The 19,063-nt window shown below is 43.7% G+C and overlaps 1 protein-coding gene and 1 long non-coding RNA gene across 2 annotated transcripts in view; both read right to left on the minus strand.

The window, feature by feature from the left end:
- EIF5B (eukaryotic translation initiation factor 5B) overlaps window positions 1–16,715 on the minus strand; it is a 38,074-nt gene extending 21,359 nt beyond the window's left edge. The window contains exons 1-4 of the mRNA XM_050915162.1: window positions 16,642–16,715; window positions 1,559–1,684; window positions 1,387–1,471; window positions 337–988 (exon numbers count right to left, since the gene is read on the minus strand). Coding sequence (XP_050771119.1) covers window positions 337–988; window positions 1,387–1,471; window positions 1,559–1,684; window positions 16,642–16,676 — 898 coding nt within the window. The 5' untranslated portion in view covers window positions 16,677–16,715. The remainder of the gene's footprint in view (window positions 1–336; window positions 989–1,386; window positions 1,472–1,558; window positions 1,685–16,641) is intronic.
- Window positions 16,716–17,214: 499 nt separating this feature from the next.
- Window positions 17,215–18,672, minus strand: LOC127029520 (uncharacterized). The gene is made up of 2 exons (XR_007768206.1): window positions 18,525–18,672; window positions 17,215–17,792 (listed from the first exon to the last, which is right to left on the minus strand). It is a non-coding gene; the product is annotated as an uncharacterized LOC127029520 (long non-coding RNA).
- Window positions 18,673–19,063: the final 391 nt, after the last annotated feature.

Genomic DNA, 19,063 nt, shown 5'->3' on the forward strand with positions numbered 1-19,063 from the left:
ATAACTGTCTCTTAAGTTACAAAGTCAGGGCCTGAAGTCTTAAAGTAACAGAATAACTGGGAAGTGAAAAAGTATGTTTGCAATGCAGAACTGTAAGCATATATTGTAATGAGAATTTGCCATCTGGCTTTTGTTTTCCCATGTACCTGAACAAACTACAGGCCAGAAAAAACAATCACATGTGAGCCAACACAGAGAGGCAGACAAGGCTACCAAATGTCTAGTATTCCCGATTCAGAATAAAGCAACAAATCATCCTCACTGCCTGCCAACTCTCTGGCCTTCTTATAAAAGCTACAATGTTTAAATTACAGTTTTAGAAACCATTTTACAAACCCTCTGTTCCTGCAGGAGTCTCTCCTTTTTCCCCAGGGCCAGGGGTTGCCATGACTTCAGAAGAAGCCTTCTCTTCAGCTTTTTTTGGAGCTTCCTTTGGCTTTGTTTGTTCTTTACCACCTTCTAATTCTTCCTTCTCTTTCTGCTTCCTCAGTTTGGCTTTTTCTTCCTCACGTTTTTTCCTTTCACGTTCTTTTTTTTCTGCCTTCTTCTGAGCCACTGTTTTTACTTTGAATGAAGGTTCTTCTTCATCATCCCCACTTTCAGCAGCAGCAGTGGACTTTGGTTTTTGGTTTTTCTTTTGTCCTTTTCTAGATTGGGAGACCTCATCTGATTCATCACCACTCTCACCTGTAGACACTGCCCCCGCACGGTCTTTGCTTTTCTTAATGTTAGTTTCATCTTCTTCTGACAGATCTTGCTTTTTATTCGACTTCTGAGTTTTCCCTTTGCTTTTCTTAAGCTGTGTCTCATGATCATCATCATCACTGCCAGAAAGCATGTCTTGTCTTGCTTTCTGAGTTTTTTTAGATTTTTTATCTTTATCTTCCACTTCCTCACTGTCATAGTCATTTTCCAGATTGGCTTTTTTACTCTTTCCTTTCCTTTTTTTATCTTGTTTTGACAAGATTTCTTCGTTGTCATTTTCAACCTAGTAATTAAACAATTCAATAATCAGTCATGAAAAATTACTTGCTATTGTGAGCTAAGAAGTAGCATTGAGAGATGTCAAGAAAAACTTATCTTATTGAAGACAAAGTTTGAAAGCAATAACTATTCCTGCTGAGTGTACTACACCTCAGCCCACAATTAAAATTTATTCTGATTGGCTTTGAATAAATATCAGCATGAAGACATGGCTTCTGGTAAAATCTTTCACAATTGACTTTACTATGAAAATATGATCAAGTATAATTAAAAATACATGCTAGCTGCATGTTTCACATAGAATCTCCAGCTACACTGCAACACTAGAACTTTTCTGGGACAGAGGTGTCTCGTATTTCAACTATTTCCTCTTAAATAGCCCACCTCCCTCTCAGTGTTCACCTTTCCTGTAGAAGGTTCCCTGTCAACTTTCCCTCCTTGCGCCTCTATTGACAGTTCTTCCAGCTCCTTCAGGATATCATCTTCACTAAAATAAGAAAGAAGTTAGGGTCCTTAAGTAACTGAGGTTTTGTAAATGGAATAAAATAAGACAGCTAGAAAACCCCAAACTTACTCAAAATCCTGTTTCTTCTTGTCTTTTTTCTTTTTGCCTTTGGATTTCTGAGGCTCTTGCTCCTTTGCAGCTCCTGCACCTTCTATCTCAGCAGCAAGAGCATCAATATCAATATCATCTTTTGCACTAAAATGCAAAAGGAAAGCAGGGTTATCAAGGGTTCAAATGTTAAGTTTACATAAGTAGAAGCCATCTGCATAAAACAAACAAAAGCTTCAAAATGTAAAATCAATCACTAAACATAAGCAATTCAGGGGCAAAACCCACATTTAACAAACCATTACACACTATTACCTTATTCCACCCAGTAGGACAAAAAGGAAAAACCTTCACACATGTCATCTGCTTGAAGGGAGGTGGAACAGTAAAACATGTTCAGTTCTTGCAACACTGACTTTAAAAGTTCAGATGTGAGATTTGATAAAACTTCTTGGAAGAACGTAACAAGACTGTTTCACTTTGTTCCTCCGAAAGATAAATTGTTTAGCCATTCAAATTACCGTAGCTGTCATTGATAGAAAAGCTGCCCCGGCAATGGAAGTGTAAAAATGACACACAAATAGAAGAAATCATGCAATTTAGTAACCAGGAAATTCTATTAAGAAGCAGTTATATGCTCCTTTAAACACCCTTTAGCAAACAAAAAAAGCTACTGTATTTTTATTTAGCAAATAAGTGGAAGTTCTTCACAGCTTCCAACTTACGATAACAGTTGCCTATGCTTTGCCATCAGACTGAAAAGTTTTATTCTTATCTTTCAAGAAAAGAAGTCACACGGAGGAACACAGTTCAGCCCCGGGCCAGACTCTAAAGCAGATCATGAAAAATACCAATGTAGTTGGCAAGCAATCATTTCCACCACTTGCCTTAGTATTATCTCTCCCAGGCCTGAAAGCCAAAAAGAAGTTTCACTAGGCATCTGAAATATGCATCCTTCCTTATTAGATCTCATTATATCAAGTTTCTCTTTCAAAAGCATTTTCTTCTCTTGCTGTAAATAACTTCTTACCTGAAACTAAGTAGAAGTGGCTTTTTTCCTATCTTTTATCAATAGTTGTAGTGCTGATGCACTTTTTTCTTGACCCATACCACGAGAACTGAGCAAAGACTAAGTCTAGTGTCCACAGGTTTTTCCACCGAATCACATTCACAATACAATTGTAAGACAGGAGACTTACCTATTCCCTGCTTCACACTTAGAACTTCAGTACTCAAACCAAAACTGGTCTATTAAAGTAGCAAATATTAGGATGCTACTTTTATCACAGCTTGCAGTTTCAAAAACCATTTAATCAATACGTTATCATTATGTCATCTAACTCCCTCTTAGATACGTGTGCAGAAAACTGTTCTTTGTTTCACAATTTCACTGTCTCGATTATTACTACTCACTTAGGACAAATCAGCCAGACAAAGGTTGACCCACCAAATACCTGAATCTATACCCAGAAAATAAGGGAAATAAATTTCTTCCAAATTCAGGACCTCCAAGATATCAACCAATTCTAAACTACCAGAGCTTCAGCCTTGCCAATTTTCAAACCCAGGAGCTGAATATTAACAAAGAAAATCAAGTACTTACTATTCCTTTAAAGATTCTGAAATTCAGTAAGTCTAAGTTGTATATCACTTCGCAAAAGGAGAGGGCTGAGAGAATCATTTTACAAGTTTAAGTGAATACTGACATTCACAAACCCATTTTATCCCAAATATCGGGCATAAGCAAGTCACCAAACACTGTCTATACGTGAGAATAGCACAAGTAAGCAACAATGCACTTCCTTTTTTTAAAGGCCAAGATTGATTATTTGTATTTTTAAGATCTTAAATTTTCTTCTATATAGACTGAACCAAATAAAAAGCGGCACAATGAAACACTTGACTGTACAGCATCTTTATTACCAGAGATACTTACTTTTAGTCAAGAGAAGAAAAAACACGCCTTGAATATACCTAGTAGTAGTACTTATGTGCTGACATGAGAAGTTATAGATTTCTCAAAGAAATGTAACTCAAATAGTTAATGCAAGATTTCTAACCCAATCCCCACCTCCCCCAAGAGGAAAGAGTAAACATTTTGGCCATTTCTACCTTAAGAACAGCTGACTTGATGTTTCAGCAATTTTAAGAGCTGTTTTTATAAGCTGTTTAACTGGCTGTGCACCGGGGGTAGCATAGACAGCTGAAATAAAAATGTCAACAATCATCTCTACACCTACAGTTAAAGCCCTAACACCAGGCTAACTACATTACATCTAGGTCCACACATTTCTTTCTCCATTAAGTGCAGCATACCCGTTTATTAAGCACACTTGCTTACCTCCTTCTACTCTAGGAGTTAATGGAGAAGACTGAGTCAAATCCAAGCTTGCAATAGTTTGAAGAGACCAAAATATAAGCTCCACTACTACTTTCATGGCTGTACCGCTTCCACTACTACAGGATCTTAACCATATGGTTGTACAGATATTAAAGAGCCAAGCCTTTAAACAGCTTGTATTTTACATGGATATTCTCAAGGCTGACTTTTCACATTGCAACTTTGCAGAAAGTTACGTCCAAACATAAAACACATGTTTTTTATGCTACTAGCAAAGAGGATACTTATGGCACCTTATGTTTTCCAGGATACAGGCTTTAAGGGGGTGGGGGTTTATTTGTTTTTAAGTCAACTCACTTCAACTGAACCTTGAAGAAGAAAACTTCTTTGGGGAAAAAAGCTCTCAAATCAAACACTGAAAAAACTAATTCAAAGACATTAAGCTTTAACACCCACCAGCAAGAACAGTTTAGGAATAATAATGAAGACTGTTCAGCTGTCACAATAGTGGCATAAATATAGTACGAGAGTCTTTCCAACCTCGGCTTCCACTGCGTAACAGTCAATGGTTTCCAAGAAATCTATACTTTCCACTACATTTCCATTTACTAAGAAGTGACACAGGAGGCTTGTCCTGGTTTCGGCTGTGACAGAGTTAACTCTCTTCTTAGTAGCTGGTACAGTTCTGGGTTTTGGATTTAGTGTGAGAATGATGTTGATAACACTCTGATGTTTTAGCTGTTGCTAAGTAGCACTTATCTTAAGCCAAGGACTTTTCAGTCTCCCGTGCTCTGCCAGCAAGCAGGTGTGCAAGAAGCTGGGAGGGAGCACAGCCGGGGCAGCTGACCTGAACTAGCCAAAGGGGTATTCCATACCATGGAACGTCATGCCCAGTATATAAACAGGGGGGAGTTGGCCGGGAGGCGCGGATCGTGGCTCGGGAACTAACTGGGCATCGGTCAGCGGGTGGTGAGCAATTGCATTGTGCATCACTGGTTCCCCCCCCCCCCTCCTTTTTTTTGTTATATTCCTTTTTATTACTATTATTATTATATTTCATTATTACTATTGTTAGTATTATATTTTACTTGAGTTATTAAACTGTTCTTATCTCAACCCACGAGTTTTACTTTTTTTCCTTTCCTCCGCCTCACCCCACTGGGAGGGGGGAGGGGTAAGCGGCTGCGTGGTGCTTAGTTGTTGGCTGGGGTTAAACCACGACAAGGCTTCAAACATTTGAGCCTCCATGAATTAAAAAGTAAAATTAAGGCTGCATGCACTTATATATACAGCAATATATACAGTTATAATTCTTCTTAAGAACTGAAAGCAAGAATATCATTGGAAAGCCAAGGAATTCAAATATTGGCTTCCATTACTAAGAGTTTATTCCCATACTGACCTTGAATTTCCTTACCTTTTAAAACTCTAATAATATTCCACGAGGATTTCATAATAAAAGAAAGTTGAAAAGAAGATTGAGAAGGTGCCCCTCTCTCTCTTCCTGGGAGATTCTTATGACATAAGGAACCCACTGCACTTCGACATACAACAGGAGAGCTTCTTTCCTATTGGCATTGGAAGATATATCTAGGAACTTTTTCCTGTAAACTTTAAGCCTTCCCCAAACACGTTTCAGAAACTCAAACACTCTTGCAGGAACCTCCTCCAAGTCCTCCAAAAGGTCTCCACACAGCCTCTCTTGCCCCTCCATTGAGCCTTTACAAGGGTCCTAACCCCAACCCGAAGAGTGCCTGATACAGGAACCTGAAAGCACCAGTATGCTCAAACAGTTTTCAATTCTGACCTCGAATTGCTATTGCATGAAGACTTCACAGCCTCACTACCTTAGGCCATTCAAGCTCATAATGCTTTGGACTCAAAGGAGGCTTGCTGTTGATCAAGTTCACACACCGAGATAACCCCATGTTTCCCCAGCACAAGAGGCTCAAGGAGGTCTGGAAAGCGTGAAACTGAAACCCAAGTGCTACCGCACTGCTGAGAAGGGGTTACTTCCCTGATTTTCTTTTGTCTCTGTTTCAGAAGTGAAGCCTGAGCCACCTTTCTTATTCACATACTTTTGATTCCAGCCTCTATTTTTGCTGCCAGATATGAAAAGAGTTCTATATTGCTAAAACAGCATTTCAATGCCGTAAATTACAGCAAGTTAGGTGTGTGTGCTTCACTCAAACCTAGACAAGCAATTTCCAAAACATTAAATGGCTGCAGACATTCCTCCATGGAGGTCTGTGCCTAATACAGGGCAAAACCATGCAGCAGGAGAAGACACAGCAGTCAGGCTAATTAAAGGAGATTACAGTAATCAACAAGCATGCAGAGATCACCACATTTCAGATACCAAGCAAAACTATATTTCTTTAGAATTACATCACTGATCAAAAAAAAAAAAAAAGCTTTACATTTCCCCTATGCAATTTCACTGCCTTTTGCCATGTAAGCAGGATCAGAGCAATGTAAGACTTCAAAATATTCCAAAGCATTTTAAAAGTAGCATATAGAAACATTCACATACTTTATACTGAAAAATATTGACCTTACTGCCCTAGAAATGACATTAAGAAATCATCTGTTGCCCAAAAGGGTTCCAATACAAGTTGTCTGCATAGACTACTGAAAACCTGCATTACATACAGAAAGCCAGTTATGAATAGATTCCTGAATATTCACTGGGTCACTAGTTAAATGCTGTGCTAGCACACCATTCTGTACCTACCCAGAATCAAATATACCCAGATCATCCCAAGTAAGTGTTTGGAGATTTTTAAGACAGGCATGGGCAACAAAGGAAATTCAACAACATCTCTCACACAATCAAAGCATCTAATCAGGCCAGTAACAGAAAGTGACACTCCAAAACACAACCTAAGCTACTTGTGTTACATGTTAAGCAAAACCAATGACAAATAAAGCTACAATCCCAAATCCTGCCTATAAGAGAAAGTATGAAACATTTTCAGTGTGAAGATTAAAGCAGAGTTAGGAAATAAATTAAGAGCTGTCACCTACCGCTGCTCAGTCAGACGTAAAAAGATGGCCAGGAGCTCTCCTACTTATAAGATCCCACACAGTTGCAAGCTATTGAGTCAGAAAAGTGGAAAAACCTCGTGACTGATAGATGCAGAGTCTGTAGAAAAACATCGCAGTGTTTCTCTTGCTAGTACAGCAAGGAAACAATACTTAAGACTAGAACCCCAGTAAAAAAAAACAAAACAAAAAAACCCCCCAAAAAACCCAAAAAACCCTCAGCTATTACACAGCATCTGCTGAAAAAATACTAAAATAGCACATACCTTAAGGTGTTCGGCTTGCCTTTTTTTTTTTGGGGGGGGGGGGGGCGGGGCACACATGGGCAGGGGGGAGGTGTCCTTTAAAACATGAGAAACAAGCACTGTTTTGGAGTAAGTTCTTTTTCTGATGCAATGGCCTGCAACAGCCAGAACCCAGAAATTCCCTGTGGAAGCCATCATGAGGCCAGAGTTCACCCTAACACAAGCTTTGATTTACAGATGTTCAAGCTTACATTAATCCTAGTTTCCACATACTAGGGTTTGCTTTAGTCTTTTAAGGGCGTGCTTTGCCATTTTGCTTACAAACACTTAAATTCTAAAGTTTCATAGTTTCTAACACTTTTGCACAATTAGCGAGATGTATTTTTGAAGTTTTACCTTTTCTTTTGCAATCTAGGATATTACAGGTGTTAATTAGCACACATCTCACCAGAACAGAAGTTGTCATGCTCCAAATCAAGACTTAAACTTACAATTCTGAAATAAGAAAAACCATCAGAGCTTCCTAACAAAGTATTTCAGAACAGTTACAGGTACATTTTAATTATCTATCACTTCTCTCTTACATGGAAAGTTAAAAAAAATGACTCCAAGTACTGGCATAGTTAATTTATTCATCACTAGGGATTTTCAGTGTTAAGCTTCCATACTAAGGACAGATACTACATGCAATATAATCTCTGTAACAGACAAATCTAGGCATAGAAACTTGAAAGGCTTCCTGGGCATTGCCCCAGAAAACAAGGCCAAATGCGGGGAAGACAGGACTACAGCTATCGAAATAAGAGTCAACAGACTTTTAGCATTTTTCTTTGCTCAGTGAACTTGGGCAGCTGAAACGTATAACTGCCCTTCCTTGCCAAACAAGCTCCTCCAGCTTTCCGTGCAGGTTCTAGTGAAGGATAGCCTTGCAAGCCAACTGACACCAACAGCATTTCACAGATACTCTCTGATAACAGAGAAGCATATTATATTAGCAAGACCACCAGCAAACATGCATGTTTTCCTCATGCTCTTTCCCAAGACCACACACAATTATGACTTTGAGTACACTTATTATAGTACCTACAATACATATCCCCAACACAGGGCAAAACTTCATTATAAATAGGCACTGTGCGTCTACGTGTGACAGAGATGGCGTCCTGACTAGGCAGCAGGAAGATAAAGAGCAAAGGAAACTATTAATCCATACACGAACTGAAAGAGTGGAGCAATGGGATTAATTAGCAGTATACAAAGGAGCTGAGTTGCCCTCATTTACATCAATTTGACTCTATTGAAATTAGTTAAATGAAACTGCAGAAATTAAATGGAAGAATTCAGCTTAAAATGAGAACAAGCCCTTAACTACTGGAAATCCAACATCCAGCTTTGCAAACAAAGTCAACAGGGTAACACTCTCCTGCTGAAACTAAAACTAGAGGGTACACGCAGACTTAAAAGATCACAAGTACTTTTTGATCCACTGCACTGACCGACACAAATACGATCACTAAAGCTTGCCTTCATCTTACAGCTGAGATAAAAAGCTAAGTCAAATTATGCTAAAAATATTTTAGTTAGGACTGGTTTTAAGCTGTCTCTGTAAAGATGAAGTTCAAATGTCAGAAAATACTGTACAATTAAAAACAGACTAAAAAAACCATTCATGTGCATGGGGCAGAAGAGTCAGTAAGTCGACACAGCAAGAAAGTTGCATCACTACTGTGTACTCACTGCCCACATTCCTGCATAATCAGAAGACTCATTTTTGCTGAGGCAACTTTGGAGATATTTCATCATTTACATGACACCAGCTCTTCTAACCACCTTCAAAGGAACATCACTGTCATTAAGTCATTTTCTTTTGCTTAAAAAGAAGCCCTTGAACTTCAGAAAGACTGAAAAGAAGCTGAACCATCTGTTTCCATGTGTTTGGTTTTGCAATACTTTTAGATCAAGTAAAACAAATAGAGAAGTGTTTACCATTACTCCCCTAGAGCACCTTACCCATCCTCTGTATATGCAGGTCGTAAGCCTGGTAATAAGGATGCATTTCTAAATACAGGCTTATCCAAAATTAGCAAGTTACCAATGCTGAATGGCATATTTGTAGCTGTTTGTACTTGTAGGTATTAAGATAAATTGGCATTCTCTCTTCCAAAAAAAGTTCTTTTAGAACAACTAGTTTAAAACGCTACAGAACATAAACCACTTTGGAAGTAATTATTTAATTGTTCAAAACCACACACCACCAACTTGTTCTTTAACTGGGTTATGAAATTGAAAATGCAAGCATCTGCTGGCTCAGCAAGGCTATTCAAAACATGAAAACAAAGCCCTGGTCTTTTTCTCATTCTTACCTATCAAAGAACGCGAACACCACAAACTTCTCTTTTTAGAGTGGAAGCAGCCACCTTGTTTTTCCTGCTGAAAACATTTAAATTACATATGCCTGAGACAGTTTGAAATTCAGGAAAGAATGAACTGCACTCCTTCCTCAGCCCAAGAAGTGAAGGAGTGTCCACATGAGCGCCAGCTATACAACCCACCACCGCAGCTGACAGTGCTTAAAAAAATAAAATAAAATCACAGCCCCAGAAGAAGGCCACCCTCCCCTTGCCTTTTCCTCAAACTATGGGGCAGGGGAGGGGAGGATTGACTTACTTCCCCATTCCCAGCCACACTTTCCCCTCTCATCAGCTCAGGCAATCCTGCAGCCACAAGTCCTTGCAGAAAACACTTTTTTGGCAGCAGACCAAATCACACACCTGAGTTGTACTGTGGGCACACAAGCATTGAATCCAATGCAATGGAAGCAGTTACAGCATGCAGCTGGGGACAGCAAGAGTAAGACCACAAGGTTTGAAACGTCTGACAGCTCAACTGATGAGTGTGATGTGAAGCTACACCTTAGCTATTTTTCCCTAGTAAGATGAAGGAAGCTGGTGAAGCTACCTAATTACTTGAGACAGCAAGGAAGTAAAATTTGACTGAAAGGGTAATTGCTTTTTATTCAGGCTCCCAAGACAATGATTCCATTTTTAATATTAAAGAGTTGTGCCGTCTCTTTCAAGCTTGGCTGGGGAAAAAGAAGAGTGGAATAACTATGAGCTAAGCAAAACCTTCTGAAAAAGACATACAAAACATAACTTTTAACCCCAACAGATTCTAGAAAAACAGAAAGTCTCCTTTATACAACCCAGATTTAAAAAAAAAAAAAAAGAAAAAAGGAGAAAAGCTCACCACAATCTAAAATTCCCATTGAAACAAAGATATAGCAAAACTTCAAGATAAAAAGCTTCTGTTGTGGCTAATAGCTGGCAGCGTGGAGCTCTGGAAGAAAGCAGTTCTTCAAGGTTCAGTTTAAGTGTTTACGTCCCAGGAGAACAAGATGATTAAAAGCATGGAATACGAAACACTAAGTAAAGAACTAGCATTCGGTCTTTCCTGAACTAGTTCTTTTGGGTTTTGTTTGTTTAGAAAAAGTGCAAAGATGACAGAAATTACCTCCAAGTCCAGTGTTTCACAACTTCCATATCCTATGTATCTCTTGTATAAAATCAAAATACATCACAAAAATACCATTTAGAACACTTCATGAAATACACTTTAGATTGTCTATAATCCTGAAGAGCAAAGGATGCCCACCTGCATTAACTATAATTAAAACCAATACTGCATCTTACAGCACGTATCTAAAGAAACATATTTCAGTGTTAAGATAGCAGATTCATGTTTACAATAGTCTAGTGGAAATTTTAAAAGAAAAAAAAAATTTGACATATGGGAAGAATAAGTCATCACTGCTGCAAACACCAGGATCATCAAAACACACATCTTCTGTAAGATACCAACTGCTTTCAGACCTGAACACCCACCAGACTGCAGTGTACTTTTTTAGCAAGCCAAACTTAATGACTGAATTAATTATGTGTGCACATAATTTGTGTGCAGACAAATTATTTCCTCTACCAGTCTAGGGGACTATTTTTGTGGAGGGAGTCAGAGGGAGAAGGAAAAGGAATATTATGCAAGCATTAAAAGTTACAAAACTGGAGATTTTGTCCAGAACTGTAACCTTCACTCCCAGGCAGCTTTTAAGTGATGAACAGCACAGAACAAATGTACAGCGATGCACAGGAGCCCAGAGTCAGAAAAACATGACAGTACTAATGCAATTAAAACCGGCAAAGATATGTAGAGCTGTTGGCTTGTCTGGCTTGATATTAAGAGTGTCAACAACAACAGCAAAGTTCAACTTACCATAAACCTCTTTATTCTGAGCGAGGCTTTCCAGAGATCTTCAGAGAACTGAAAGAACAGTTTCTGCAATTCCTGCTGGCTTGTAATGTACTATTTTCGTACCTTTCATAAACAGTAGTTATACATAAGGTTTAGATGCCTTCACGAAGGTAACAAATGAAGAGAATCAAGATTTTGACAAGAAAAGCTGCTTCTAACAATATACTTAGTGTACTGCAGTGCTTTTTGGTTTATGTTGCCATTATCGCAAATATTTGAAGATCCTTACAGTCTTTTTACAATGATGCTTTGCTTAAAAAAAAAATCCAACAAATGTCTACAAATAGTTTTCTTATAAATACGAAATGGCTGCGTTAAAAACCATAGGTTTGGGGGGGGAACAGAAATATACGTTTGCACAGAACAGGCCAATAAATTTCTGTAATGGAGAAACTATTTTGCATTATTTTACTCCATCTTTCAGTACAAAATCCTGGCATCTTCCAGATGAGATTTGCAAAACAGGGATTTCAAGGGTTTATCAGCTGTTCTCCTTGACAGAGCTGCAGAAAGCTTTGCTTGTGGAAATATTTTTGAGAAGCAGATAGAGACAGTTATTGTAAATTTTCTGGTGTACAGAATGTTTCTGAACTACTGGTGTTTGTAGGCTTTCTAGCCTTCACAGAACTTTCCTACAGCACATTAAGAAGATTTTACTTAACACACTAATAAAAAATAGCCAAATAGAATGACTAGATGACAATGCCAGCAATTTAATTTGCAGAAGAGAAAGCAATATATAGCATCAGCAACAGCACTGTAAGTCTTATTTTAGCAGCAGTGTTCACTCTTGGCTGCAGAATTACAGCTGGCACCTGTAACTTCTAAAGCAATATGCATGAATGATCAGAGTGGTATGCCTAGGCAACAGTTCACAATATTAAAGGGCACAAGAATAAACACACCTAAAGACTACCCACAGGAAACTAAGGAAAACTCCTAGGAGAAAGATGACTTAAAGCTGGGAGAAGAGGAAAAACACATGAAAAGCTAACACCATCAAGGGGAAAGATCCATATTCCGGGCAGGAAATAATTTGTAACATACAGCATATAGCACACTTACTTGGAAATCTACAGCAGCAGTTTGAGGCTTGAATTCAAAGCACAGTTCTGCAGTTTACAACAGCCTTTCTTCCCACACACCAAAAAAAATAATCCTATACTAAATTCACAAAGACAGCAGAGTAGAACCTTGACATACCTTCTGCCATTACAGCTCTATCCAAGAGCCAAAGCATAACACATCACTCCCAGGAGGAGCTAGACGACACATTAGAACACCTACTCTTCCATTAGGAAAGCCTGAAAACTCAGATAGCAAATCTTTCAGTAAAAATATGAGGTATGACATTTCATTTGAAAATGAGTGATCAACACAACCATAAAAATTCCAAAGAGGAAACAATTAAAGCAACTTCCATATGGCTTAAGAGCTATTTATGACCCAAGACACTCTCTACCTTTACAAAGCACCTAACATACCACACTCAGTTTTTCCTACAGTGACCATGTATCTGACCGTTCTAGATAAATACGTTCTTCAGTGACAGATGCACAGCAATCAAGTGGCATAGAGCTCCAGAGGAGCATAACACAGGTGCTGGTATAGTAGAAACAGATTTGTAGGTGTATCTGTTCAGGTAACAATCTGTATTTGTAACAGGCAACAGTCCTGCATTCCCACTCTTTCCCTGCTCACTGTAGCTATTATCTCACTCAGGGTCTTGTCCCTATGTACTTATACCGTGTTCCCATGACAAGATTCATCCTCACCCTCATTTACCAGCACACTTCCCGGACATACATCAAAACTCATCAGTATGACCTCTACTGTACTCAGCAGAAACAAGGGAGGAGGAAACTACACAACAGAAGTCAAAGCTATGGGTGTGAGGGGAGAAAAGCAGAGTAAAGATGACTTGTACCTTCCATAACTTGTCTCAGTATGTCAGAAGACAAGCAGAAAATCTTCCTGTCACATCAATTCTCAAACCAATATTCACAACACAGACATACCACTTGCACCTTCCCACATGGTTACTCCGCACTGCAAGTTATGCCCGTGAGCTGCCACATGCTTTGGGAACTGTGGCCAAAAGGGATGTAAGGGATTGTATCCGTAACATAATTGCTGGGGAAGGAGAGAGGAAAAGGAGGAGAAAACAAGTAACACTGCATAGCACAGAACAGAAGATGCAGGAGGCAAAACCGACTGGAAGCCTTTGATTACACAGTGCCATTCCTCTCTCGCTCTACTGGGAATGGGAGTCTGATGGGGAATGTTGAAGGCCAACTTCAAGCTACAGATGCAAATATGTGATAAAGCCTCTCCCTCAAGGGAACTTGACATTCACAGGAGTGTCAGCTAGAACCAACACCACCAGATGATGAGGGTACCTCTGCAGACAGAGCCTATTCCAAAACATCACTGGCTTTCCAGGTCCATCCTCACTCCCATCCCCTCAAACTCCTTGGCTATAAAATACACACAGTCTAACCACCCTGTCCTTCTCAAACACATATCTGTGTGAATTCTTCCTCCACATCATCCATCCCACTGCCATGTAGCCCTGTAACACAGTATTGCCACTGCTAGTAGCAGTCCATAAGCTCTGTACTGCATTTGTAAGGCCTTAGGACTAAAGCCTGTCAGGCTTACTTTGGCTGAACTTTTCTTGACCTGCCTGCAACTGTTACTTGATTTAGCTGTGACAGCAATTTCTCTAACTGACCAGGTGCCTATGCCTAATTGGTTCTACTTTTGTTTACCCAGGCATGCTGCAACCATAGTTTCATATAGATAGCAGTAACAAGCAGTTACTCTGTATAGAACAATATATTCTACGACAATGATGTAGTGTAGAGAAATACAGGCCTGGTATGGTAGCAGAGGCCTTGAGAAGTGGAGACACAGGATGCAGCGGAGAGGAGTGCAGGCATGGGATAAACAGAGATGGCTTGTACAGGACTTGGCACCGGACACCCCGCAACTCACCGGCGGTTGGCTAAGAGAAATGCAGACCTGGACAAAACTGGTTTTAGGGGTAACAAACAAGCCAGAAATAGTATCTAATATATAGTGCCTTTTACATATTTGCATTTAACATGGAGCTGCAAACCAATGAAGAGCAAAGGCATACAAGCATGTTAGCAAGCATAAAAAAAATGATCTCAAGTGGATCCTAGAGCAAGGAAGATGAAACCATCAACACGAATGATCGTACTGCTCCTCATGAAGGACACCTGATGCTCACAACTCGCCGTAACAGCTCACCACCACCAGGATGAAACCACTGACCTTAGGACTCAGAGCAGCAGCGAGACGGTAAGCGTAACTACTTTAACTGCATTACTGCTCTTCCTTTTTTTGTAACCATTAGATCTGAATTAATAATCATTAGGCTCTCAAGATTTCAATTATTCTAACAATAAATTCTTGGCCTCTCTTTTAAGGTATGCTTCCATTTTTTTAGACATAAATGAGATTTTGCGCATAGCACCTAAGAGAGGCCTGTGCTCAGTAATTTACAGACGCACAGAAATACATGCGGAGATACACAAAGAGAACAAGGTATCCAGTAGGCACCAAGATTCTCAAAGCATCCCCCGCATAGCAGCCGCTGTCACTGGAAGGGCCCCAAGTAGCAGTGCTTCAGTACCCAAAGGCTTCTGCATGATTCCGGCATCTACCTCACCAGGTACAAAGACGAGCACTAGGCCTTCTTTCCTTTAGAGCACAAAGATCCAACCCTTCCCTCTTCCTTCTCAAATCACACTTGACTCACCTCCTCGCCAGAGCTGCTCCCAAGACATACCTGTGAAATACAGCCCGTGAAACAAGCTGATAACAACAGACACTACAAAGCAGCATACATGATATGGCAAAAGGTGCAAGGAAAAATAGTCAGACAAGCAAAATACCTCACTAGCAAAATACTCATTACCCAGAAAGGACCAGAGAAATTGAAACAGTTTACACCCTAACCTGGTAAAGGGTAACAGTCTTAAGTCACTAACATCAACATCTTAATGCAATACATTTCTAGGTAGTCAGGAATGCTTAGAGAGCAAATAATATTTTGTGAAATAGCCATCATAGGGAGTACTTTCATAAGAGAAACACTTAATGACTCAAAAAGGATATATAAAATGAGCAGTCTCGGTGAGGAAAAGGAGTTGTAGTTTCTAGTTCATACACATTTTAAGATGTCAGTTTTCATTTAACTCCTTGTCAATATTAAGAACTAAAAACACTCTCCAAATTGATTGTATCTTTGTATTTATTATTTTACAGTGACAAGTAACAATATGTTCTCTCCTGCTAGCATATATAGACACAACGTTATTCAGTCAGTGTTCCATATGGTTAATATAGCTGCCATTATACGAATCTCTTAGACACAAAAAAAGTTCACAGATGGGGTAGTATCCAAGATGATATGCACATAACCGTAGAAGTGATCCTCTTATTCTCCAGCCACTAAAATATCCAACATCTGCATTTATTAAACATGCACAAATCACTAAGTTATAGCATGATCTATAGCACTGTCTCCCATTAAAAAAAAAAAACAAACAAAAAAAACGCAGAAAAATACACACTTCAAGCACTGCAATTGAACCAAGCAGCTATTTTTAGCTGACAATCGAGATCTGCGCCCACAACCAACGGCCGTCTGCCACTGCCTGCTCCCGGACGAACTCCCCGAGAACCCGGGCGAGGCTCAGGGAAGCGCCTCTCAGAGGAAGCGCAAAGGCGGCAGCAGCAGCAACGCAGCCGCTCCAGCGCCAACGGCCAAGTTCCTCCCGCCGACGCCAGCCTCAGCGGCCGCCAGCCTCTCCCTCCACACCGCCGCCCGCGGGACACCCAGCCGCCCCCCGCGGCCCGGCCCGCGGCCGCCGTCTCCTCGGGCCTCCGGCGCCGGCCGGGCCCGCACGCACAGCCGGTGCCGCTCCCCGAGGGGCACGACCGGGCCTTCCGCCCCGACGCCGCCCGGCCCACGGCCGCCGGGCCGGGCCGGACCCGGCGAGCCCCGCCTGCCCGCCACCTCCGACGAGGCCGCGAGCCCCGGCAGGGCCTGACTCAGCGCCGCGGCCACCGGCGCTCGCCGCTGCTGTCAGCGGCCCGGGAAGGGGGGCGAGGAGAGGGGGTCGCTGCCGCCCTACCTGTCCTCGCTCTTGTTCTTCTGCTTCTTGCCCATGGCGGCGGCCCCGGCGCTCGTCCCCCGCCTCAGCGCTGCCCGGCCGCCCGCGCGCAGCCCCGTGCATATGGTAAAAGCCGCCCCCACCGCCCGCCCCGCCGCGCGCCGCGCACGCGCCCGCCCCGCCCCTGCCGTCCCGGCCGGCCCCGCGCCGGCACGCGACGAGCGGCGCCCGCGGCGCCGGCCGAGCAGCGCCTCCGGGCGCTGGCGCCCCCTGCCGGCCGGAGGGGGAGCAGGCGGCGCCGCTTGGCCCAGACCCAGGCCCGGGCCGGGGAGGGGAAGGGAGAGGAGGGTGAGAGCCGGCGGCCCCTTCGCCGGGGACACGGCTGCTCTCGGGGGCTGCAGCGACCGGCTTCTTGAAATCGGCTCTGTTCCCATCAGTTCGGTCCTCAGGCAGCCCTGGAAAACATCTAAGTGATGCCCCAAACCTGTAGTTTCCCTCTAGCCCTCCTGCCTCCCCAGAGGGCTGCACAGAGGCCCAGAACTCCCGGCCGGATCGTAGCCCGTTTGGCCACAAAACCCGACTGAATAGCCAAAATAAACACGTTCGGAAAGCCTTTATCTGCAGGCAAACAGGACAGCTAGGTCAAAGTGGGGGAACGGAGAGGTTAAGGGGAAAGCTTTTAGGGTGCATGGTGGCAGCACGGCGACCCGGCGGTAATCCAGGCGCAGGGCACGTCGGCAAGCGCCGCCCGGTACGCCTCGCCGTTCCTCCTCCCTGCGCACAAGCTGCGCTCCCACGGCCCCTCCTGGGGCGCTGCTGGTCCTTTGTCCCCAGCACTGCCCCGCGCCGGAGGTGAAGCGTGAACAACGGAAGTCCACCGTCCACCCCTCCGGTGACTGGCCTCCTGCCAAAACGGGGGGTCAGAGGCGGCAGGGTTGGGTTTATAGCTGAGTGCAGAGGCAACGATCAAACTCAGCTCCAGGGACAGAAGAGGTTCCCCCGCAGGGAGTTCGGCTGCTGGGCGGCAACATTAAAAGTACGGTATTTCCTTCCCTCCTCGCCAGATTTTCTCAGTGTACAAAGCTCTTCCTTCCTCTCCCCTCCAAGAAGTCTTGCAGCATGAGAGCTGAAATGGTGCTGTGCTCTCTGACAGGAGAGCCTGGATGCTGCTGCTGTGGGGCAGGAGAAGACAGCCTATGTTCACAGAAATATGGCACCGAAGTTAGACAGCAAACACTGTGCATTATGGCAGAGGGGCTCTCAGGTGCAACCCCATCTCCTCCCGGCCATGCTTCTCCAGAGCAAAGCAAGATGGAGCAGGAAAAACAGCAGTCACAGACATCACACAATTTAACATGCTTTGAGAGCTGCACGTTTTCTGCTGTTGTCATCACCCCGTTAGAGTAATTCCTTTTGCGGACAGAGCAGGCCTCACGCCTCTCTTCACCTTTCAGCCTCAGGCTCACCACCTCCATCTTGCTTCACTCCCTAAACCCCTCACCTCCTACTTCTCTCTGCCTTCATAGAGCTACAACTCCTTATCAGCCTCTCCCACCCAGGCTCCCAGCAGACTGCAGATAAGGCCAAGAGCTTATCTTCCCTCCCCACCTTCCTCATCGGCATACTTCAGTACCGGGGAGTCAGATTTCCGGGAAACAAGAAAGCAGAACACTTGTTTTTTTGAAAACACACTTTAATATCCCATTATTTAAATCTGTGGATCTTCTAGCGCACTTGCAAGAGCAAAGTGACGACAAGCCCCGGCTACTCCAAGACAGCCATCTTCTCCACGAGACCGCCGGAGCCGTCCGGCCGAGCCACGCCGCAGCCCGGCGCCGGCGCCCGCCCCCGCCCCCTGCCAGCCCCGCCTGCCCTCGCCGAGGCGCCGCGCGGGCCGCCCTTACCTCACGGCATCGCTCGAGGGGCCCAGCCCCGCGGCTCCCGGCCGTTACGCCCCCGCCGCGCCCCGACACTCTGCGGGGCTCGGCCTCGGCCTCACACGCCGAACCCCGAGAAGGAGTCCCCCAGAAAGGCGGCGGCGGAGGGGGCAGCGGCGGCGGGCCCGCCCAGCTCCCGCCGACAGCCGTTACGACCGCCCGCCGCCGCCCCGAACCCGCCCCACACTGAGGTGAGGGAAGGGACGGGGCAGGACACGCCCCCTCGCGGTCCCGCCCCGCCCAGAGCAGCGCGGCCGCAGGAGGCCAGCAGCCTAGAGCGGCCCCGCTTCCGCGCGCCGGGGGAGCCGCGCTGCACCCCAGCCGCGTCCGCTCGGCGGCTCAGGGGAGGGAAAGGTGGAGAAAGCCGCTGCGCATGCCGGGAGGAGCGCGGTTGCTAGGGGGACGGGACGTGGGTGGGCAGCGCGTCCCGGCAGCGGTAGTCCCCGCGGGGCGGAGCTGCGGCGCGGAAGGGGAGCGGCCCCGGCTGAGCCCCGCCCCTCCCGCGG

The sequence above is a fragment of the Gymnogyps californianus genome, chromosome 1 (assembly GCF_018139145.2).
Source record: "Gymnogyps californianus isolate 813 chromosome 1, ASM1813914v2, whole genome shotgun sequence".
In the NCBI taxonomy this organism is placed as follows: Eukaryota; Metazoa; Chordata; class Aves; order Accipitriformes; family Cathartidae; genus Gymnogyps; species Gymnogyps californianus.